Here is a 24,070-nt window from a genome sequence, read left to right on the forward strand (position 1 = left end):
TAAATAATTGCAAAATGATGTGCAAGTTTGGCTCTTTGTTACTTTACAACAATATTTGAAAGAGAAAATAAAAATATCAAAGGTAAAATGGAAGGATGGCATTTCACCAATCGCTTTTCCATTCCAGCCCTATATAGAATGTATCTACAACTTACACTAGCTACCCATCTGGCAATAATATACACAAACTTCATATTAGGTACAAGATTTAAGATCAATTACCATTATTATTTGTTCTCTGTTTCCTTCCCTCCAAACATTCCTCAAAATTTGCAAGAAGTTCCCAACCTTTGCTTCGAGTTAGTGCACTGATCTTTACCTTCAAACAACTTGGGCAAAAGCTCCTCAAAAATCTCCAAAAACAATTCCCATTCATCTTCACTCATGTCTTCAAAAGAAATGCCCCCATTTTCAAAATTATAGCTTGATACTGAAAAACTCATGCTCTTCATAAGATGCCCTGCCACCTTATCATTGTCACAGAAATTGTTGTCCTCACTTCCATTATATGCTCCAATACCATCATTATCATCAAAATTGTCATTTATGGTCGAAAACCTTGGCATCATCTTAAGTGGATCAACTACCCCAGGATGGCTCTTCAAGAGTTGGGGAAGGTCCAAGACCTCAATTAAACCATCTTCATTTTCATCTTCAAGTTGAAATATTTCGAATTCTTTTCCTTGATCATGATAACAAATACTAGGCAGGCTAGACTTGGCTTGGGTACAGAGATTCTCTAAGAGGCTCATTTTTTCTTCCCCACCACAAAATTCCCGAGTCATCATTGCACCAATATTAGCAAGACAAAGCCCAGAAGCCGCAGCTTGCTTCAAGAAAATAGTGCATAGCACAAGTACCCTGATAGAAGACTCCCTTATAGATGGAAGTTGAGTCCTTAAAAGTTCGGCATCTTTAAATGGATCAAGATCAGAAATGTACTCAATTTCATAATTGGAAAAAGGAACTGAGGCTTGAGGCCAATGCAGCCACTCAAAATATGGATCATCCAGAAACTCAGGAAGGCAGAGTCCATGGTCAATTGGCACAAGCTCAGCTACCCCAGGTGCATAATTAGTATCATTCTTATGTTTCTTAACAAGTATATTCCCAGCATGCCTGTCAAGATTCATGAGTCTAACATCAAAAATCCCAATCCTATGCACTGATGTAATTGAGAAACCAGAAGAGCCCAACTCTCCAGCATCATATTCATGTTCCACAAAGCGTTGGAGTGAAGCAACTTTGTACTGTTCAGCTAAATTTGAGGCTTCATTATTGACATGAAATGCAACATGGGAAATTTTCACTAAAGCTGTTGGAGGAACCCCAGCAAAGCCATTATGATCAAGAAGATAAGCAGCCAATTCTCGAATGCCAGTTTCACCTACTCTAACTGAGCGTTTCAATCCTGGTTGGCCAAGCATTCGACCCCCAAAGCCTTTTGGATTGTTAAAGGCTAAAGGTTCTTCATCTATTGGCTTTGCCACAGCAATATTATCACCATTATTTCGGCTACACAAGAAGTAGACACCACCTAACCCACTTGACACTGGCATTGGATCAACACCAGAGGCTAAAGCTATGGCAACCTCAACCACTAAAGCACGTGCTCTTGGATCCTCTTGGCCCCCAACAATCTCAATTCTTGGATTTTTATCAAACTCTTCCTCCACTTCTGTGGTTATGGATAGGCATGGGGTAGATAAGCTTCTGTGAATGTTGTCAACTTCAAATACTTGCATTGAGGTGTGTGGTAGATTAGTTTGTTCAAGAATTTTGTGATCAAGGTGAGTGTAGGATTGGAGTCTGCATATTTGGGATCGGCTGAAAGGCTTGAATCCATGATGTTGATCAATGGCTATGGCCATGTTAAAGAATCTCATGCAGATGAGATAGACAGCCACGAATGCCAGGGGCTGCTCTTCTCAAAGGATCACCCAAGAATTAGAGTTTCCAGTTGGTAGATCAATAATCACATATCTACATGATCAAAATAAGCACAACCTCCTCATCAATTTCCAAATATATATAATTGGCATAAGAAAAAAATCAGATTCAAACAAGTAACAATTATCAAACATTATTAAATTTAAATATGAGCAACAGCATGTTTCCTTTTGCTGGTTTGTGGAAAAACTATATTTTAATTGGATATGGTCCTAGAAAGCTATCATTGCCATTTAATGTGCAACAACTGTAATTAAAAGTTTATATGTGATTTTCTTTTCTATAGAGAAATGATATGTCTACAACATTTTTACAACAAATCTTAAGTGGTAGGTTGTTACTAGTTGTTATTGTTGGGGTAAAAAAGTAATCTTAGTGTTAGTTTCAAATTTGAACTAATAACAATTAACCACCTGGGATTTGTTGTAAAATTGTTGTAGACGGAGCATCTTTCTTTTCTATAATATTATTCATTTTAATTAATGTTGTCATATGTAATGGGTCAATATGCAGAAAGATAAGTACCATTTAAGGCAAATACATACTGAATCATGCAAAAAAAGAATGTGTCACTAACAATTTGGGCCAATAAGGGTATTCATGAATTAGGCATATATTAGGCATCACTTGAACCATCTCCACTATATTCACGTTTGCATTCATGCATGAGAATGCCTAAATAAAGGTTTCCCCTTCGATTACACAAATGCCTAAAAATGTACATTTAAAATGTGAGGCATGAAAAATTTATACAAAAGGTGAATATGAAATGTAAACCGAGTGAGATAATTAGTTTTTATGCTAACTTGCCGAGTTATTTAAAATTTATCATTCTTTGTGTGGATATCAACTGAACATTCTTAAATTTTAGAAAACTTTGCTTACCCAATATTGGCAAACAGGTCTCTAATGTCACATGCTATACACATTCCTTTATTTCGTGGATGATCAGCAAAGTATAGGCTAATTTCCACACGTTTGTTCTTGAATCCAACATAACCTGCATGTATCCAAGCAAGGATTACCACAATGAAGAAAAAACTAATAATAAAAAAAAAAAGCATTCATATATGTCTTGCATATCTTTGTATGGAATGAAATCATAGATTGAGAAATGAAAATGTAACAACCATATAGGCAAATCCAATTAATCCCTCGCTCCTCCGCACATAAATCGCCACGATTTTCTGAAATATAAAATTATAACATCATGCACAAGTCACAATGCTTTATAAAAAAAAGAAAACAGTACAATAGTAATTCAACAATTAATTTCCAACATTTACATGTTATCCAAGGAAAAAAATTTCAAAAAACTAATGTTGAATGGCTTAAAAAATAAACAATGCTGAAAACAACCTTGTATTTTCTTTTCATTTCAAATGACATTTTTTTTCATAGTTAAGAGAAAGGAAATATGAATCCGGGCCTCATTTATTACTGTAATAATCAAATTATTAAATAAAAATTTTAATAATTCGATTGTTACAACAATAGGATGGGAGATTTGAACATTAGACATTTTCATTGAAAGCACCATGCAATTCAAATACTCTTGCTGCTATAACTTATAACAAGGTAAAAAAGAAAATATCTTTTTTTGTAATAAGATAATTACAACAATGAGGGGAGGATTTGAACTCTAAACATCTCTATTGAAAACACCGCGAACTGTGGATAAAACATTTCTGTTGTTATGACAAACACAGATAGGAAAACAAACAAGCATGGGACATTTCTGTGTCTCATTTCCTTTAACATATATGAATCCATCAAAATAAGAAGAAACCATAGGAAAAAGAAACAAAGAGAGGGATAGAGATGCATACCCTGAACACTGGTTAAGGCATTCAGGGATGAGACGAACAGAAACGGGCAGGGAGGGCAAGAGCAGCAGAGGGTTCAGCAATGAAAAATATTCACTCTTTTTATTTCTCTCCCTCTCCCAACCGTTACCCAAAATGTAATAGCCCTCAACTCCACCCTTTTTATTATCATCCAACAATACCACCAAATATACCAACACCAATAATTCCCATTAAGAAATGTGAACCCATCTCTTTTTTTGGCTTTTGGGGTTTCACTTGTATCCTTCTCTTCCTTTTTTATCCATGCAGACTCTACGTCATCTAAGCCGTCCATACATTTACACATGGGATTTTACTATTTCACATTCTTGTCAACATGTATCATTTTTTACTCACTTCACTAATAGATTCAAGCCACGTTACGCATAACAACTCCATGTTTTACACTTCTGTTCTAACCAAAACAACCCCTTTGCCCTTTATTTTTCCCATGTCTCCTATTTTTCATCCGCACACTGTGCCAACGGTTTCCTATTTTAGGACATTTGCGTTCCACCTTCATTTCTTTAGGATCAAATCCTCTCCAATTGCTTATATTGTAAGTTTTTTAGATTTATCCGTGTATAGAATATCGCGTTATTTTAACGACGTTTTAGTTTATACACTTCTAAATTTATAAAATTTATTCTAAATCATGAAATTGACGAGACTTGAAATAGAGAGAATCCTTTTTCTTCTTCTTTTTTTGGGTGAAATTGTCATTTATGGAAACCTAGTGATTATGTGCATCTTGAAGCAAGAAACAAATTTAAAAATATTGTTGTTAGGTGGCCTTGTTTGGTTGGTTTGTGCTAGGATGAGAGTGGCACCAAGACATTTTACTTTCTTTCTTGCTATTTATTTACTAGAAATTTTTAAGAACACGACAAAATCTCCCAATATTTTTATAGAATCTTTAGACCCGTTCAGTAGAAGAGTTTAAGTAACGTTGTTTGGAATTTTTTGAAATACGTGTGAATGAAAAAGTATGTAGAAATGTGTATAATGTTGTTTAAAAACTGAAAATGAGTTATTTAACAACTCTACTAAACGGGGTCTTTATTTTTAACTGTACCTGGTCCAAGTCAAACATTATATTATTTCATTATTAACCTACGAGAGACTAGCACATTAACTGTTATGACAATTTGTTAAGTCCCTAACACATCTCTTTCTTCATTTGGGCCAATCGTCCGGTTTTGCAGGCCCAGTGCAACCTTGCAGTCGACCAAATGCTCTTTACAATCTTTGCTATTTCATTTTTTAAATTTTAGTTTTTTTAAGTAGAAGTTAGAAAACAAGCTTTGCTATTTTGTTACCGGCGTACTTTATCAAATTGCATCTGTGATTAAGGGCTTGGATAATATAGAAAGGTCTAGCTTCATTTACAATGTGGTTTATGGACATAGTTTACTTCACTTCCTTCGGCAAAGGATTATCCATCTGTACTTTTAGTCATGTGACTAATTTTGTAGTCATGATATAATAAACGGGAATTCCTCCCAATCGATTTTAAAATAAAAAATAAAAATAAAACTTTTGTCCAGGTTTTATTTGATAAAATTAAAACTTTCTAATAATATTTAACATTTATATCCAAAAACAAACCCGAACATCTTTCCCAATATTTCGCATCAACTATTTTTCTTTTTCTTTTTGTGCTTTTTAGGAAAAGAATTTTTTGTACTGCATTGGTCAATGTGTAATCATTGATTGAATTTAATTAAGGAATCTTAGCACCTAAAAAACTGTAAAAAAACTGTAAAAGCGTTTTATCATTCATATTTAATCATAAACGCAATCTGCAAAAATTGGTATAAATCTTTTTTTGAGAATGATAAAAATAGATATAAATCAAGTTCTCAACAATGACTCCTATCATAAAAAATTTAGCCCACAATCAGACCATCATAATTTTTTTAAATTTAAATATCAGATTCCTTCGCAAGTATTTCGGAAGATTTAGGACCTATTATGTCTTCTAAAAACACAGGATTCTATATGATTTAACTTGATTAGATATTTTCTTTTTCTCTATTTCCATGGAAAAATGAGCGAGCTTTCGTTGTCCATGCAAGATATTTTTATGAAGTATGAACACTGTTAAGAATCACGTGAAAGCTAATAAAGATCAATAACATGACATCTACTTTTATGGGAAGTGTATAATGTAATTAGACATACCCACAACATATATAAATTTGCAAGAACATAATGTTCATCAACAATTTTATTTCTGCATTACCAAACAATCTTCAAACGTGGAATCTTTAAGTGTTGCACTGTTTGTTGCTAGCAACTATATTATTATTGAAGTTACTATGAGAAATCATAGTAAGAAAGAAACATTATTACGTACAAACTCAAAGTACATATATTCCTATCAATTTTCAATAATGCATGTTCATGACAAGTATGGATGTATGGAAAGACGACCAACCTCAACAGCAGCATTGAGTGAACATCATATGAATTCTTCTGATTCTTTCGTTCTACCACTTTTGTATGACTTGGGTCTCCTAGTTGTAGGCATATAATCAAATGATATGATTGCAACACAATGCTTAAGTACACGATCTCTAAGCAACCTTAGCAGAATAAGCAACCTTAGTGGACCACCGGAATCTCATTTTGAGGGACACCATTCAACCGTGTCACGACCCAAGTGGCAACCTGCTGCTTCTCAGTAGTGGCTACTGATTCTTCATTCACTTGAACTTCATTTTCTCCCACAGGAAGTGATCTTCCACTTCCTCGTACAAGATCTTTAATGGTGCTTTTTAGTTCGCTGTCCTTTATCAAAGACTCCAGTGTCACATGTACACCTGAGTATAACAAAATTCAACATAATAACAATAATGAGGTCATGAGCCTCAATATGCAACTCTAATATTATAGTTGGAAAAAGGGAGCTTGAATAAACAAGGCAAAAGGCAAGCACAGCAAAGCTTAGTTTAATATTTAACACAAAAATTTAATGCATACGGTATCTCCAGTAGTGCTTAGGATTTGTGGGGTCATTAATTGTCTCCTCTGCTGCAGGGCGTGTGGTATATTCTTCTTTCAATGCCATCAAATCCTGATCATCAAATAAAAGCCTATATTATATGACCAACCAATAGAAATACCAACACCCCACCTTTTTTACATGCAAACGGAGTACAAATTAATCAATTAGTGCAATGTTAAGACATGAATACAACCACAGCGAGAACAAACATTTTAGCTTAGTGCTATTTACTGCGCTCCCCACAAGGCATTGATTGTATGAAGTTGGAAGATGTACCCAAGAGTTTGAGAACAGTATTGAAGACCTCACTGTATTAACATGACCATTACAATACCTGAAGAGGGAAAATTGCCCACATTGATGGGGCTTCAACATGTTGCTTTATAATGAAATGTGCAACCTACCCACAAGGCATTGATTGTATGAAGTTGGAAGATGTACCCAAGAGTTTGAGAACAGTATTGAAGACCTCACTGTATTAACATGACCATTACAATACCTGAAGAGGGAAAATTGCCCACATTGATGGGGCTTCAACATGTTGCTTTATAATGAAATGTGCAACCTCTGGAACACATTGACTAGGTGGTAAAACGTCAGACCCCACTACACTCTTGAAAAATCGTCGTCTTCTTTCTTCATCTTCTTCCCACCAAGCGCGCAGGGTTGAGCAGTCATGGCAAGATGGTGCACACACCTGAGCACATTTATTTACACACCTACCCAGTTACATTCTAATGACAAAGATGAAGATTTGAAAAGTTCAATTGGAGGTATTTATAAGCATATGGCCAATTGCAATATAGCCAAATTCCCATAATTTCAGTGCTTTATAAGGAAAATGAAAAAGGAATACCAAAAAAAAAAAAATTAAATTAAATAAAATTTAAACAGCTAACAGGGTAAAGCTTGTCAACCTAGATAGAAATTGCAACTACTTTCATACGCTGCTACAAGATCATAATTTAACTTCAGGTATTAAAGAGGATGCATATTATGAAATCTAGAAAAGGCCAAGCTTTCAACCATAGACCAAATAACAAATAATAAGAAAAATAATTAACATTATTAATTTACAATGAGCAATGGCAAGGATGATGTTTGGTGCAAATGGAATTATTCTTCTAGTTTACACTATCAGTTGAAATAAGTCCTTTTGTTTTGGCAGCATCATTTCATTGTACAGAGTTGATCCATTTTAGGACTCCAAAAAGATATTTTATTTTCTTTTACTTTTTCATTGAGGACTTTAATTACCAGACCAGAATGCTATACAAGAAAAATAAAACCAGCCACATTCCATTCCAGTTGCACCAAAAGAATGGGCTTAGGATAGACAAGCATTATGACAAGATTTTAGCATCATGAATTGTATTGAGAGGATACATTTTAGGACTTCTCAATCAATAACCAGTTTTTCAACTTCTGGTTAAGTTTTATAAACCATTTCAGAATGCAATACCAGAAAAGAAACCTGTAGAATCCCATCTAGTAATAACCAATTGCACCTCAATAAAGCAGGCACAAGATCTTACCGTCATGTAGCTGTATTGAGAAGGAATACCAAACTCCAAACCAGGTTCACTTGGCATGCGTTGAATCCGCAAACCTATTAATCCCAACTCTTGCATGACCTGTATCAAAATTAACCAGTTAGAAGACAGATTTTTGTCAATTATATGCAAAATCAGAAAGATAAATCCCTGTGAGAAAAGGAGAGAACTGAGAAAGGTGGGAGAAGGCTGTGTGGTTGAGAATAGTTTAATCAACATACAGGGTGAACACAAGAAGGAATAAGACCCAGATCTTCGCCACAGGCTAGCATGTCAGATGAGTTCAGGAGGACAGGCAGAGTCTTCAAAGCATTTTGCCGCCAAAGATTCTCTTGCCGGTGGAAATAGTAATCATAGTATAATCTTTTCAGAACATTTTTGCTGTATCATGGGATGACAAGTAAGATGCTAAGTTGGCAGTATCTTGAGATAGTTGAAAAGAAAAGTAGGAAAAGAATTCTTTTTGGCACCAAGAATAAGCAATCAAATTTATCAAAATATGTACAAAATACAATGCATTTTAAGTCATACTAGCAATACTTTTTTATGCATGAGGATCATACAAATGTACGAAATAAGCTAATTTTCCACACCAATATGATTACCTGTGATCATCCAAATCATTAAAACTTGAAGTATCTTCAAGATTGAAACGAGGATAGAACTTCCTTGGATCCTCTGGATCTCTGATAAGAACTATATTCTGCAGGAAATGTTGGACATATCATAATCCAGGACCGGAACAGGTAATGGCAATTGTAGGATCTCATAGCATAATTAAGAAAAGCACCCAGGATAAAATGCACATAAAATGATTAAAAAGAGTTTGTAAGATGGAAAATCAAATATTAAAGCTTTCTTTGAAATTATATTATACCTGAAGAAGATCAAAAAGACCACGCCTTGTCTTGTTTTCACTCTCCAACAACAAGGACCTCCCTGCACATGCCTTCAGCTTGGCAGCAATTTTTTTCTCTGTGTTGCACTCCTCCTTGAACTGAGAAGAATATATAGGAAAATAAATTAATTTAGAGTGAGGCCCCTCAGCCTAATATTTGACAGAAAAATCCCTCCAAAGACTAATTATGAGTTATGAAGAAAATATATATAACAAATCCATTTATCGACTAAAACTACTATTCTCACCTCATAGCACTGCTTCTGATATTCATTGAGAAAAGTTGAGGCAATAAAAGTCCAATACGATCCAAATTTATCCTGAATCAAGAATAAAAATCAGAGAAAAGAGACATACATTAGCAGAAACGATGCACAGTAAACTTAAAACAAAGAAATAGAAGTCATACGTTGATTACAAAAAGTCAAAGCAGATTACAGCTAACAAAAAAATTCAGTAACCTGTAACATTTCCTGCCGAATATATGGACGACTCAATCGATCAAAGTCCCATATTCCCTCTCTTTCAAGTTCTTCCTACAGAAGAAGCATTAATTTGTGTAAATTCACAAAAAAAACATTAAAAACTATTGCTTCCCTTAACAGAGACCATGCTCTACATTCATTTATTCTCCAAGTAAAAAAGCCTTTTTGATTAGGCAAGCATAACTTTACCTGACTAAGAGGGATCGATGGTCGAAATTTTCCAACTAGACCTGTCATAGCATGCTCCGGAAGCTCCCAGATTCGGAAGAAACCCAGTATGTGATCAATCCGGTAAGCTGTAAAGTAGTTTGCCATCTGTCATGGAAACAAAGAAAAATAACTTTTGGCTTATTCACGAAAGTCAGTGAAAGAGACATGGCACCAAGACCAAGGCACATTGATGGTAGGATCAAAATCTATTTAAAGAACAAAACCTGGGTTAAACGAGCTTGCCACCAAGCATAGTTGTCTTTTGACATTTCCTCCCAGTTATAAGTAGGGAATCCCCAGTTCTGGCCATTTTTATCAAAATAATCTGGAGGTGCTCCAGTAGCCGTGTTCATGCGAAACAAATTTGGATAGACCCAGGTATCGACACTGTTTCTGTCAACACCAATAGGTAGGTCTCCCTTCAATACCACTCCTTTCTTTCTTGCATATCCCGCAGCTTCTGACAACTGTAGTTTTGTGATGGTACCAAAGAATAAGATACCTTTATGTTCAACAGTGTGACTTGATGTATAAAATATGTGACAGAGATCAATTCTGCTTACTTGTAAATGTAAATGGAATTGGATATAATAATGGAAGCAAATCACATCATACTGCAAGCTGTCTTTTGCAACAAGTTTCTCAAGCTGAAGGAAAGGGGAAATTGTTGTAAGAAAATTAAGGGAAAGCATCTTCTCAATATCATCAAGTAGCTGTATTTATGGATAGACCCATAAATTTAGTGAAAAACATCCAAACTCTAATCTTAAATGAAAGGAAATCAAAAGGCTGATTACCTTATCTTTTGAAAACTGAGAAAAGCGGCCCCATTCACTGTGATCTGATGTTTCAAAAAAGTCCCGCAGGAAACAGAAGGCCGCATAGGGTTTTAACCAATCCTGACCAATTAAAACATAATTCAGTTTAGCAAAAGTTTTGAAAGAGTAAAACTGAAAATCAATTAAATCAAAGCTGAACAAGCAAAGGGCAATCTGTAAAAAGAGGAAAACATGAATCATTTGCTATAATATTCATAAAAATAAGCTGAACATTTAACACAGTATGACCTCATTCTCAGAGAGAAATTTCTGAAAGGATTCAGAGCTAAGTATCAAATCCTTCTCTCGGGTGAAAATTTTCTTGGCAATTGAAAGTTTAGTAGCCATAGTAGCCTCATAATCAACATCCTGCAATGACAACCTAAATACATTAATATGAACTGGTAATACACGGACCAAAGAATGAACAGTATCATTACTGTAACTTTTCAGTCAACATCCAGCAAAGACAATATAAATATATTAATATAAACTGGCAAAACATGCACCAAAGAATGAACTGTATCATTACTATAACTTTTCCAGTAAAACATGTCAATTATAATGTGTCAGATATTCAAAAGACATTCACCACAGAGGAGGATGACTGAATTGTATTTTAAAGATATAAACTCAAGTATTGCATTTTGCATTGCAGCTTCTTTATTATTTGTTCTTTTTAAACCAATCTGATTTCCTTTTTTCTTTAATAATGTAATAAACTATCCTTGTATTCATAATAATGTCTTCTTACTTATTTAATCATTGCTCAGGTCAAGTCTGTAGGTGAAACCGTAAAAGTATAGACATGAATCATTTTGAATATGTTGTTTTTTACAAAAGTAAGTCACTGAATGTGACTCTCAGGTATAATGGATGCAGTTACCTTTCCATCTAGTCGTTGTTTTGCCTTCAGAATTTCTTGCTGCAAAGAAAAGAAAAGAAACAAGGAGGCAATAAACGCTTTTCATGTATTAGCATAAATTTCAGAAAAAGAATATCTGTTTAAATAAAAATTTGAAAGTCATGCACATCACCTTGATATCATCTGGAATATTTTCTGAAAGAGCCTGAACTCTCAGGTATAATGGATGCAATGCAAAAACAGAGAGTGAACTGTACAATCAAAATAATTACAAAAAATGCTTGTCAGATCATAATTGTAAATCTATAATAAATACTCAAGGGTGCTTGAAGTCACCGAAACATATAATCTGACATAAAACATGTAAGATACTGTTCTCTTACAATGACACATAATACAAAAGAAGAAAGGGATTCATGAAGCTAGAAAGAGTGGTAGGTTAATTTATTAAAAAAATCTTGTGCATTAAACTCGGTGAAAAAGAAGAAGTGAAACATTTAAGATATCATTAGTTTGTGACAAGGAAGTATAAGACAGAAGAAGGGGATTCTGAAACCAGAGAAAATGGTAGGTTTCTTACAATTATCAGAGCCAAGATGAATACAGATCTAAGCAGGATAATAAATGGAATTTGGGAACACACAAATATGCCAGTCAAAAGCAGCAAAGAAATGAAAAGTGTGGCAATTCACAATTTCAAGAAATTTTCAAAATTGTCAATTCCCTCGATCTCTAAACCTACCCCCACCCCCAAAAAAATTATGAAAAATGAAATACACAAGACAACAAAAATGAAGGGAACATTGAAGTTATACCTGTAAGGATATGAGTCCCACCACATCCCATGCACAGATGTATCGTTGATTGGTAAAAGCTGTACTAAATGGAACCCAGAATCCACAGCCCAGTCAACAAGTAACTTCAGGTCAAGAAACTCTCCAACTCCAAGATCAGATTCTGACCTAACAGAAAACATAGGAATTGCAACACCAGCAGCCCGCCATGGCAATTCCTGACAAAATAAATGAATATATTAGAGCCAACAATAAAAGTTCCGCGACAACATAACATTCACTTACATAGAATCTATGTTTGACAACATACTCGAAACATGCCATCTGAAAGAAAAATGTATCTTGGTTGATTCTTCGAGGAGCCAACAGTTAGTTCCCGATTGGGACCAGTTTCTAAAGAAAAGTTTCCTGCCTTGCCATACTTACTATAATTATACGTGGAACAACCGTTAAGGAAAAAAGAGATATGAACATAAGAGTTGGTAATCATCAGGTAATATGCATAGCAAGCAATAACATACAGATGCTGAATTGAAGATTAAGACACCAAGAAGGATATTTTATTGGTAAATCGACCTTCCGCAGCACACAGTCACCTTGCCAGATTGAATCACCAGCATAGCTAAGTTTAAGCCCATCTTGAACTTTCCATTTCCCCAAATTTTTATGGCTACCAATCACATAAACCTGCATGAGTCCAACTTCAATTAATCCTACCAAGAATCAAGGCGACAAAGATAACCAACAGAACTTATAAATAATATCAATTCATATCCAAATAAACAGTAAAATTCTCGTTTGGAGAACAGAGTTCATACTGATGTGTCTTCTTCTATATTTGGGCAGCATATTCTGAATTGGACGAGAACTGTTTCTGCTGATAACCAGAAGTAAAAAGCGATAAATGACTTTTCAAAATGACAGTTCACAAACAGAACTTTACATCAGGAATTACTAAAGAACTTTCTCAAAAAAAAAAAAAAAAAGGAATTACTAAAGAACTCAAACTACATCCAATTACCTTCCTCATCCAGCTTATTCTGAATGACTCCTAGAGGTGTCTCTACGTTCAAAGTCCAACTTCGGTTGAAAATTACATTTTTGAATGCGCTTCTAAAAGGGAGATCATCAGAGCCAATCTGGATTTTATAATAACAGAACTTTTCTGTAAATTTGTTAATGTCAAGAAACAAACAGTTTCCACAATGAGCAAATCATATAGCAACCCGAGGAAAAAATAAATATGTCACTCCTTTTCCTCTTTTATAAGTAAAAAATATTTCTGTCACTCCATTTGATTCCTGAAAGGAATGAGGATCCAAAAAAAAAAATTTTAACTTTAGAACCATATGGGGTGGGCGTGGCTGTCATGAAAGAGGCTCTCCTGTCTTTCCGTTGTAAGCAACCAAAGAGCATAAGATAAGTAGAACAGAACAGTAAACCATAACATTCAGGATAAAGTGAGCATCTAATTACAACTTTCAACGCCAAAGTAAAAGTTTAGTGAAAGAAAAGATGCAAAAAACACCGTATTAACTGGAACAAATACAATATACATAAAGTTGTCAGCAAGAATATAGTAATGGTCCAAGTGGTTGGAGAGAAAACCAAACAAAACAAAAGAATGTTTAGAATCTTAAGCCTTTTGTTTTAAAATATGACAAGATTCCATAAAAGCTTTAAAAGAAATCCAAAACCAACTAAATCAAAATGTTAAAAACAAGAGATTATTAAAGCTTCACAGTTTCAATAAATTGAAACTTCTAGTATAGCATCTCGGCAGTCATACTGTACTGAAATTCCCAGGGCAGGAATATCCACAACAAATAAATAAAATTCCTAAAACACAAAGATATCAGCAATGACTATAGTCCAGTAAAAGTGCTAAAGTTGTACTCCGATAAGGAACAAAAAGAAAACCTTACAAAAGTCATAATTGATAACAGTTAGAAAGAAAAAGAGAACAAAAGTAGCACCTGCCAAAGGTCATGGAACTCCACCACCTCACCATCCTGAATCCCATCAGCCAATAGCAGTTTACGCTTCCTTCCCATCTCACGTCTCAGAACATTCTTCTCACCATCCACCACATAATAACTGTACTCACAACCAAACCCACTTGGAACTGCAACACTTCCACTCCATATGAGCTCATCACCTTCATGACTGGGGCTCAGCAACAGGCCTTTCTTCACATTCCATGAACCAAGTATTGGCTCAGACCCACATACAAGTATGCTCTGACCCCAGTGAGTAAAATATGGCAATCTGAAACTCACATTCACTGATTTCATTGACTTCGACCCAGAAAACAATCCCAAATTCACCATTTCTTCCAAAAATGGATCAGACCCAGATAACGCTTTTCAATATCTAGCAAAACCCAAGTCAAACTTGTTAGTATTGTATCAGCCAAGATTGAATTACAGATTCGAAATTTATTAAAAAAAAAAACAGAGAATTTGAGGGAAAATTCTACTATTTTTAGAGAAAATGAAGAGAACCCAGATGAAAAATCTCAAGGTTTTGCTTGAAATAAATCAAACCCAATTGAGATATGAACTATTAGTAAATCACCTTTACTTGAATTTAAAGCTTTACGATTACACGTTAACTTTAAGGAGTGGTGCTATTATCAAGGAGAAAGTGTGGAGTGGAAACAAGGGAATCTGAGAATGGAGTTTGTTTGGTTCGAAGAAACAAAAGAGCAGAGAAATGCTATCACTTCCCTCAGTCCAGATTTTTTCTATGGCAGAAAAAAGTTGCTAGATTTTAAGCGCGAAAGACAGTGAAAGAGAGAGAGAGAGAGATGGGTTTGTGGTTTTCTTTTTCTACTTTTTGTTTTTCTTTATTAATCATAATCAGTATGATATTTTTCAGGTGAGGACTGGGTGAGTTAGTGTGCGTGTGTCTTGTTGATAGTTGTTACAGCTTTCACGGGAGAGTGACACTGTGTACAGTTGGCTCATCTCATGCCTGACGAGACGCTGTGAGATGATAAGATTAAACAAAAGTTCTTCAGACTCTGTGTCCATATCTCTTTTATTATATTCCAAACAAATTCCTCAATGATTTCATCATCTTTGGTCTTTTCTTCTTTTTTCTCTTTTTTTTTTTTATATTTTTCTATTTCTGTTTTTTTGTTTTTTCATAAATATTTCTGGATTATTTATTCTACACATTTTCAGGGATTGTCCAGATCAAGTTAAATACAGATGGATTTTTTATAAAAATTAAAATTAAAATTAAGAAGGCGGCTCTATGGGTCTCTTGATTGGATGGGTTTAGTATTGTCGGTCTAGGTATATATCCAGTCCAGTAGCCTTTGTACAGAGTTTTTGGTTGAGACGTTTTAAATGTTGTTGTAGCATCTAATTCACAATATGGTATCCATATCCGGTCCAGTAGCCTTTTTTTTGAGTTTTTTTTAGAGACGTTTTAAATGTTATTGTAGCATCAAATTCACAAAAAGAGACCCATATCCGGTAATAACATTTTTTTTTTTTTTTAAATGCTAACTTTTATGGATTTTTTTTTTTTTGGGAAAAGTTTTATGATTTATTTTTAGATGTTACAGTGACGAGCGTCAACATCTATATCTTAAACATTACTGTTTTATTTTACCCCCCAATTATTTTAATCTTACAAAAAAAATAATAGAGCATTAGGGTGTATTGTTAAAATGGTAATATATTGTTTGTTTGACATGATTAATTTTACCAACTTATTTTACTATTCAGCTTATTTTTGCTACTATTCATGGGTCTCACTGCACCTTTTGGTTCTACCTCCGTCCCAATTTGTTTGTCATATTTGAAAAATCAAACTTTTTAAAGAAAAATCATTTATTGTCTTGTTTGTCTTATAAAAATATATAAGTTTACAAAATTATCCTTAAATAAATTTATCAGCTTTTTTTTAAAAGAATTATTCTTAATGAGACAACTAAAAAGGTGCTCCAATTAAATTGATTTTTTAAATATTTGTTAGTTCTCTTTTCAAATAGTTTTAAAATTAAAGTATGGGTATAATAAAAACATTAGTAAATTAATGAATTTTATTTTTAGAAACATGACAATATTTTGAGACATTCTAAAATGGAATAGAGAACAAACAAACTGGGACAGAGGTAGTACTATTTATGGGTCACACTATACTTTTTTAGCTAACTTTTATCTTATCTACAGTACTTTTAACAAAAAAAATTTCAGTTTCAGTAAAATAAGCAGATTTTAAACAGACTTATAAAATAGACAAATTAACTTTTTTGATAATACAAAATGCTTCTCTTTTTTTCCATATTCAAGAATGCTTCTAGGACTAGCCTCAAACAAAGGACTCTACCACATTATTAATGATGGGGTGTCCATCGTTGAGTCTCTATCAGGAGAAATTATTTGCTCCTCCCGGGTGCAGGAGTGACGTGGTCCTCCTGCTAATGTGGGCCAATAAACAGCAGCCATGTATTAAAAGAAAAGTTGAGTCAGCAACACACCTTCAGCCTTTTAAAATAACAAAAATTCGAACACTGACTATCTAATTTTTTCCAACTCCCGCCCAACTCTCTTCTCTCCAGCTCCCTGCAACACACCTGCCCAAATTATTTGCTCACCGCCTAGCTCTCTTCTCTCCAGCTCCCTGCATCATTGAAGAACAAGCTCTATGAGATTTTGAACTAACTTTGTTCTTGGGTCTAACTTTTTCTAGCTTGTTTCTCTCTTTTCCCCTATGACTCCATCGCAACTAACCATGACTGATCAAGGTATGTTACAAAGTCTCATTTCACACTTCAAAGTCTTATTTTCTTGCTCTGTTTTGTCTCTATGTAGTTTATAATATAGTGCCTTCTACATGTCTGATAAAAAGCCCAAAATAAAAACTTTGCTTCAAATGGTGTTATAACGTTGCTGACTATGAGCCCTTGTTTTTAACTCTAGATTGCAGGTCTTTTATTTTAGAATGAATCTTTAATTGGGACCTTAAGTTCAGTACTATAACGTTGCTGTGTTCCCTTTTTTCTTTTTTTCTTTTTTGCATTCGATTGTTGCTATTGCTGACACATTTAAATGTTGTGGCATTTTTAATCATAGATATTAGAGTCAATGAGAAAGGTGTTGAAGATATTGAAACTTTGCTTGGAATGGTGTTGTTAGATACGTGATAGGAGTGCTCTGGTGAATTAGGTGGTGTTGGTGTGTGGGGTGCTGAAGGCTGGTGCGTGGCGTGCTGATGACTAGTGTGTGGAGTGCTGATGGGCCAAGGGCTGCTGCGTTTGGATCAAAGGGTGCTGCTATGTTAGTTAAGGCATAGTTGTAATTGGTATTAGCTATTGAAGGATGGGGTGGTTAGTTAGTTAGTAGCAGTTATAGGAAATGCCAATGTATCAATACAATTATGTTAGGGTTGGGTATAAATGGAATGTAGGTTCTAGATGAGGGTATCAATGAGAAATCTAATGCAATTCTTGTGTCTTTTCTTCTTCTTCTTAATCTCTATTCTTTTCTCTCTAATCTCTCACTGTTCCATTCTTCCTTCAATCCCCTGTTTCTTCTTATTTGGACAGGGATAAGGTGATTCTTATCAATACGTGACTGGTGCATTGATTGCTTTGCGCTATAACTCCCCCCTCAAATTGAAAAAGGGAGGAGGGTATCACTCCCAACTTGTGTCAAAGGGATGAAAAAGGAGTCTTAGTGTTGGAGTATTATTGTGCTTCTACATTTTGTTCTTTAGTGTTTCATTTTTGTTTTCTGCTTGAAACTTTAATGTGTTTCTAAAAGAGGCTTTATTGTTTTTGATTACTAACATTTGAAATTGTATTTAGGAGCATACAAATCAGACCAGTGAGGATACACTAAATGACAATCTTGGAGATGGGACATTTTTTGCTGGTGTTATCGTTGGTAGAGATGCAAAGTGTCTTGGTTTGCTGCTTTGTTTGAGAGAGTATGTTATTCGGGTTCAAGCTTGCACGTTTTTGGGCTACTGTTTACTATGTGATGAAGTAGAGATGTTTGTATCAAATGTGTGAACTGTCCAAATGCTGAATCAGTGAATGCATTGACAAATGGAAAAAGCTACTTTGCTGAGGCAGGATTAATTAATTTTGGTTGATATTAGGCGACTCATGTTGAACTTTGAATCAATTTCCTTTCATGTAGTGTAAAAAAACTTGTAACTATGCAGCTAGTGAGTTGTAAAATTTTCTCAGGAAAAGGAAGAGCCTTTGGTGGGAATTAGAGGAATGTTCTTTCTTTTTGTTAGCCATTGTACTGAAAGATATTTCTCAATAAATCAAGTCTTTTGTTTTACAATGGTTATATTCTAATTGTCCACACCACAAGTTCACAAAAATTGCTTATAATTAGCATTTGAATTGAAAATACTTTTCATTGCTATTGGTTATATTCAACTAGATAAATGACAAGTTGAACTATACAATTTTTTACTAGAGGATGAGAAGGCATAACAAAAGAAAATATACAAAAAGGAATGTAATCTAACATTTCCTATAAATAGGCCTATTTTCATTGCCTTCGAAATACAAAAATAACTACTACAGCTTTCACTCCTCTAATCATCAGTTACTTGATTAATCTTCCAACTTGAGAACTTGTCAAAAATCTTCCAAGTTGAATACTCATATGATAACTTCTGAGTCAAATCATTTTTGTCTAGGATTTAGTTGTGCAAAACCATTTGAGAAAGATTCCTACACAAATAGAGATAGACATTTTTCAGTTATTAGTAACAAGGTTGATGTAGTGAAAATATAACCTTTACTAGTCCATACGGATCGTCCAAGGAGAGGCCAGCAAGGACGAACCAAGCGCACGTAGCGCCCGTCCAAAGTTCCCTTGTAAAGCTCGTCCGTCCTTAAAAGCATCTGGACGGACAAGCTCTACACTTTGCCTGCGAACTGAATATTAATGTCGTGAACCGTTTCCAATGACAGTTATGGAAACGGAAGTCAGTTATGGAGTTATGATAACTGACACAACAATTACAAGAGTTTACTCCCAATACCAATCAATCCCTTAATAATAGGGGAAGTTATGAGATGAATAACCGCTAACATCGACACTATATAAACACTTTCACTCCGATGATAAAAGGTAAGTCCATTCTAGACAAAATTTCCAAAGTTCTTGGAATTCCAAATTTTTCCTAAGATCACAACTAACTTAATCATCGAAGGGTCTGTGGCCGGCAACACCGGTCTCCTCTAACTTTTTATCAATTCTTTTTCAGGACTCAGCCACAAGATCACCAACACTCGAGATTTTCAGCCCACTATTGATACAAATAAATAAACATAACTAATGAAGAATAAAAAATAGAAACAGGAAGTATTTTACCTGACTTAGATGATTCAAGAAATCATTACTTTGAAGCATACTTGTGAAGCTGAAATTTGGAGAAGCACTGCTCCAATAGGAAAAGGGGTTCTACATTCAAATTAACTCAAGTTTAAATGTTAGATATATTTTTAAATGAACATTCAATTACACAAATCAATTATTTATTTATTTTTATTTACTTTTACCTGATTTGGATGTTGAAAATGGCTTGGACTAATGGTTGTTGGCATGGCTAGAGGAAGGAATATCTATCAAATATTATAAGAGATTAATATGGCATCATTAAAAATAAATAAATAAATAAAGAAGATGATGCAAGGGGCTTAGATCATACTTGATTATTATAAGTCTCATCCATGGGTACACTAGATCGGTGCTTTGGCTGGCAAAGACCTGTACATTGTGGAGCATAGGTTGAGTTTTGTGAATTAATGACAATTGTTCTAAAGGCATATAGTTTCATAGGACAATTATTATTGGTAAAGCTAGTAATATTGTTATTTTCACAAGACTTGTGTGTTGTATGGTACATGAATGACAAATATTCCAAAGGCAATATAGACAAGGTAACATATATAAGAAAACTTGATAAATGCATACAATATACTCTCAAAACATCCGAAAGTTGCTGAAAATAAATCCGTTTTCCTCCATCTCATTAAAATTTGAAAGTCAAAGAAACCTCCAAGCCTTTCTCACAAAAAAAAAAAAAAAAAAAAAAAAAAAAAAAAAAAAAAAAAAAAAAATGAATCTTTTTGGTCCAAGTTATAGTGAGAACTTTGATATCACTTCTACAAGACCTCCTCTTGAATAGACTAACTACAAGATAACCCTCCCTAGAAACCAGTGATAACAAGCCTAAGTAACCAACAAATATTTCACCAAACTACCCCTTTATAACTTGTTCTGTTTATGTAAGTTTTAGAGATGATTTATTCTCTACAAACAGTGTAACTCTAATTTTCTCCCGCATAGACACATTAACCATGTATACCCTTCCAAGCAAGTAGCTTTAGAAAAATCTTAAGTTTCTAATAAATTTACTCGACTAACCAAACAAACTAGTTATAGAAAAGATGGAATGCCATTTATTGACCTTCAAACTAGTTTTATTCAAGCCGATCAGTAACAAACACAGAAATACATAAATCTCCTAGACTAACAAAAAAAAAAATTATATTCCTGTAGCATTGCATAGTGAAGATTTACATGATAATGTGTATCATATAGTGCATCGTTTATAAAGAGTAAGCACATTTTTAAATCAAAATACTTGAAAGTCTTCTATATAAAATTGTTTAGAAAAGAATCAATACCTTTAGGGGCATGGCTAAAGCTTGTTGGAAGTCCTCTTGTTGACAATTGTTCTAAAAAAAATGAGAGGAAATCATGGGTATTATTCACAATAAACCAATATTTGAACTACACTACTAACATTTTTTTTTCAATATAAAATTTAAATAAAAGAACAAAGACTTACTTGATCTTGTAACATCTTTTAATGGTTTCCTTTTACGCTTCTAAGTTGCTTTTGAGTCTTGCATTTGTGACTCCTTTCGGTCACACACAGGGGGGATCTAATATTGGCAAACTATTGAGAGAGCAATCTATCTTCTCAACATCATCAAAGACATTATTAACAACAATCCTGTTTTCTTTTTCATCACCATCTCTAGCCGCATTTAACTGCTCCATATCGTTTTCAACTAATTCTATCATCTCTCTTACTTTTCTTTGGCACATTTCAGTATGTCGAGTTGTTGCTACACTTTTTGTGAAAATTTCATAAATCGAGCGCATCAATTCATTACAACTCTGTGACATTTTTCACAATAAGTATTCGCATAGCATGTCGACAAGTAACCCTAATGTTTCAAACATTTTACAACTACATGTCATAACATTATTCGAGGAGTTAAATTGGACAACATGAACCCTATGACCACCTCCTTCGATAACTTCATAGGTAAAAGACACTCCATCAGAATACACATCTTGGTGTGTGACCCCCAAGGTAGAAGCAATTTCTAACTCAAATCTTTTGAAAAATGTACGAGTATAAACAGATAATGCATGTTCCAAAAGTCCACAATTCTTGACTATTTGAGAAGATGTACCTTGGTTGCAACGGAAATCTTCTTCTAACTCTTCCACCCGCATATTTTTTGAATCTTTCTCATACTCGTGTACAAATTCTGTTATCCTTATTGTTTTGCACGTCATATGTTGAAAAACATTATTTACACTCTCACTCCTTGATGAGGCTTTCATTCTTGCAAAGAAAATGTTATGACTAAAAACTGAACACCACCTTTCCCGATTTTCATATAAAGTGTTGAGCAACTTATTGCCCACCAAATTGTAATCTCTAAGTAAGACATCCCAAGAAGACTCAAACTCTGATTCAGTCTCACAATTATAAAGAATCTTATTGAATCTACTCTTGAATTCAGGTATCCCATAATGCCTTGGTAAATTTTCTACAGCATTTTTTGAGATATGTCATAAGCACAAGCGATGACATGTATCAGGAAACACAACTTTTATAGCATTCTTCATTGCTTGACATTGGTCAGTAAAAATTGTCTTTGGTTTTTGATTTCCCATTGATTCTAAGAATGTTTCAAACAACCAAGTAAAAGAAACAGTTGTTTCATCCAATAAATATGCACAGCCAAAAAGTACATTCTTCCAATGATGGTTGACACCTACAAATGGGGCACATATCATACTATACTTGTTAGTTCGATATGTAGTGTCAAAACATATAACATCCCCAAAAGAGTTATAATCAATCCTTGATCTGCGCTCTCTCCAAAAAAAAATTGTCATTCGATTTTCTTGATCAACTTGAATTGCATAAAAAAAAAAACATAGGCTCTTCTGCTTGCTTCTGTTTAAAGTGGTTTACTAAACTTTGAGCATCTCCAGCTTCAACATTGATTAACTTCTACTTGTTCACCACATTATAGCAATCTTGTTTTATAAATTCAACATTTTCAAACCCTCCAGCTTCCTCAACTAAATAGGAATATGCGCTTATTGTTCTTATACCCGCTTCCTTGAAAGTTTTTATAATACCTAACTGAGCATCAGTTATTTTTCGACTCGGCCTTAGAAATGGCCTTTCTTCTGGCTTTGCAAGCTCATGATTATGAGTAGGATTGAAGTAAGTAACCTTCCACTCACCATTTGTCACTGTAAACCGGATACTAGCTTCACAACTGGTCCTTGTTTGTAATTTTTTGAACTTCTTATCATCCAAATTGTCACTATCTCGTGGGAATCCTTCTTTTGAACACACATAATCTTGTTGTCTTACAACATTTTTTGCATATCTGATTTTTTTCTTTCCGAACACTGAAACCAATTCGAATGGCATAGTCATTATACAATTTATATGCTTCATCCTCACTATGCACCACGATTCCAAGCAAATTTTCAATATCTTCAACACCTTCCTCATTGACTCTAATATCTATGATTAAAAACACCACAACATTCAAATGCGTCAGCAACAGCAACCAAAAAAAAAAAAAAAAATGGGGAACCCAGCAACATTACAGTACTGAACTTAAGGTCTTAACTAAAAACTCATTCTAAAAAAAAGACCTATAATCGAGAGTTAAAAACAAGGGCTTATAGTCAGGAAAACTAAATAGAAAGAAAATAAAAATAAAAATTTCATTATTTTAAAACTTTTTTTACCTTGGGTTTTTTATCAAACATGTAGAAGGCACTGTATTATAAACTACATAGAGACAGAACAGAGCAAGAAAATAAGACTTTGAAGAGTGAAATGAGACTTTGTAACATACCTTGATCAGCCATGGTTAGTTGCGATGGTGAGCATTGGATTGCAGCAACCACTTCAGTCATAGGGGAAAAGAGGGAAACAAGCTAGAAAAAGTTAGACCCAAGAACAAAGATAGTTCAAAATCTCATAAAGCTTGTTCTTCAATGATGCAGGGAGCTGGAGAGAAGAGAGCTGGGCAGAGAGCAAATAATTTGGGTTTTAGAATTTTTGGTGAAGCGACAAATAAGCTAGACGGTGAAGCAGGATTAGAGAAGTGAAGTAAATTTCAAGTTCTGTTATTTTAAAAGGCTGAAGGTGTGTTGCTAACTCAGCTTTTCTTTTAATACATGGCTGCTGTTTATTGGCCCACATCAGCAAGAGGACCACATCACTCCTCCACCCGGGAGGAGCAAATAATTTCTCGTTAGGTGGAGGAAGGCAGAACCCGTCGTTGACCAAATAGATACAGTGACTCAACTGTTT

At 34.3% G+C, this 24,070-nt stretch overlaps 3 protein-coding genes across 5 annotated transcripts; all 3 read right to left on the reverse strand.

Annotated features, from left to right (window-relative positions):
* On the reverse strand, positions 1–3,920 carry LOC112031641 (phosphatidylinositol 4-kinase gamma 8). The gene is made up of 4 exons (XM_024064341.2): positions 3,780–3,920; positions 3,081–3,137; positions 2,836–2,950; positions 1–1,983 (listed from the first exon to the last, which is right to left on the reverse strand). Exon 4 carries the CDS (start codon positions 1,884–1,886, stop codon positions 264–266), a length of 1,623 nt encoding a protein of 540 aa, XP_023920109.2. The 5' UTR covers positions 1,887–1,983; positions 2,836–2,950; positions 3,081–3,137; positions 3,780–3,920; the 3' UTR covers positions 1–263.
* A 2,077-nt stretch (positions 3,921–5,997) lies between these two features.
* Positions 5,998–15,461, reverse strand: LOC112031642 (4-alpha-glucanotransferase DPE2). 3 transcript variants are annotated; one of them, XM_024064344.2, is made up of 23 exons: positions 15,008–15,460; positions 14,407–14,803; positions 13,452–13,569; positions 13,249–13,304; positions 12,990–13,117; positions 12,741–12,867; positions 12,452–12,648; positions 11,809–11,887; positions 11,658–11,696; positions 11,021–11,140; positions 10,751–10,852; positions 10,517–10,600; positions 10,178–10,420; positions 9,933–10,058; positions 9,720–9,794; positions 9,507–9,578; positions 9,238–9,357; positions 8,966–9,063; positions 8,582–8,741; positions 8,343–8,441; positions 7,307–7,504; positions 6,783–6,876; positions 5,998–6,622 (listed from the first exon to the last, which is right to left on the reverse strand). In XM_024064344.2, exons 2-23 carry the CDS (start codon positions 14,758–14,760, stop codon positions 6,405–6,407), a joined length of 2,907 nt encoding a protein of 968 aa, XP_023920112.2. In that variant the 5' UTR covers positions 14,761–14,803; positions 15,008–15,460; the 3' UTR covers positions 5,998–6,404. The 3 variants fall into 3 exon arrangements, with proteins under 3 accessions (XP_023920112.2, XP_023920110.2, XP_065620940.1); XM_024064342.2 differs by lacking the exons at positions 5,998–6,622; positions 6,783–6,876 and having other exon boundaries at positions 7,264–7,504; positions 13,249–13,307; positions 15,008–15,461; XM_065764868.1 differs by lacking the exons at positions 5,998–6,622; positions 6,783–6,876; positions 15,008–15,460 and adding an exon at positions 14,910–14,930 and having other exon boundaries at positions 7,264–7,504; positions 13,249–13,307.
* A 7,280-nt stretch (positions 15,462–22,741) lies between these two features.
* Positions 22,742–23,622, reverse strand: LOC136063878 (protein FAR1-RELATED SEQUENCE 5-like). Its single transcript, XM_065764874.1, has 3 exons — positions 23,610–23,622; positions 23,207–23,269; positions 22,742–23,151 (listed from the first exon to the last, which is right to left on the reverse strand). The coding sequence occupies exons 1-3, from the start codon at positions 23,620–23,622 to the stop codon at positions 22,742–22,744; spliced, it is 486 nt and encodes a 161-aa protein (XP_065620946.1).
* Positions 23,623–24,070: the final 448 nt, after the last annotated feature.

The sequence above is a fragment of the Quercus suber genome, unplaced genomic scaffold, assembly GCF_002906115.3.
Source record: "Quercus suber isolate HL8 unplaced genomic scaffold, Cork oak 2.0 scaffold_589, whole genome shotgun sequence".
Classification (NCBI taxonomy): domain Eukaryota; kingdom Viridiplantae; phylum Streptophyta; class Magnoliopsida; order Fagales; family Fagaceae; genus Quercus; species Quercus suber.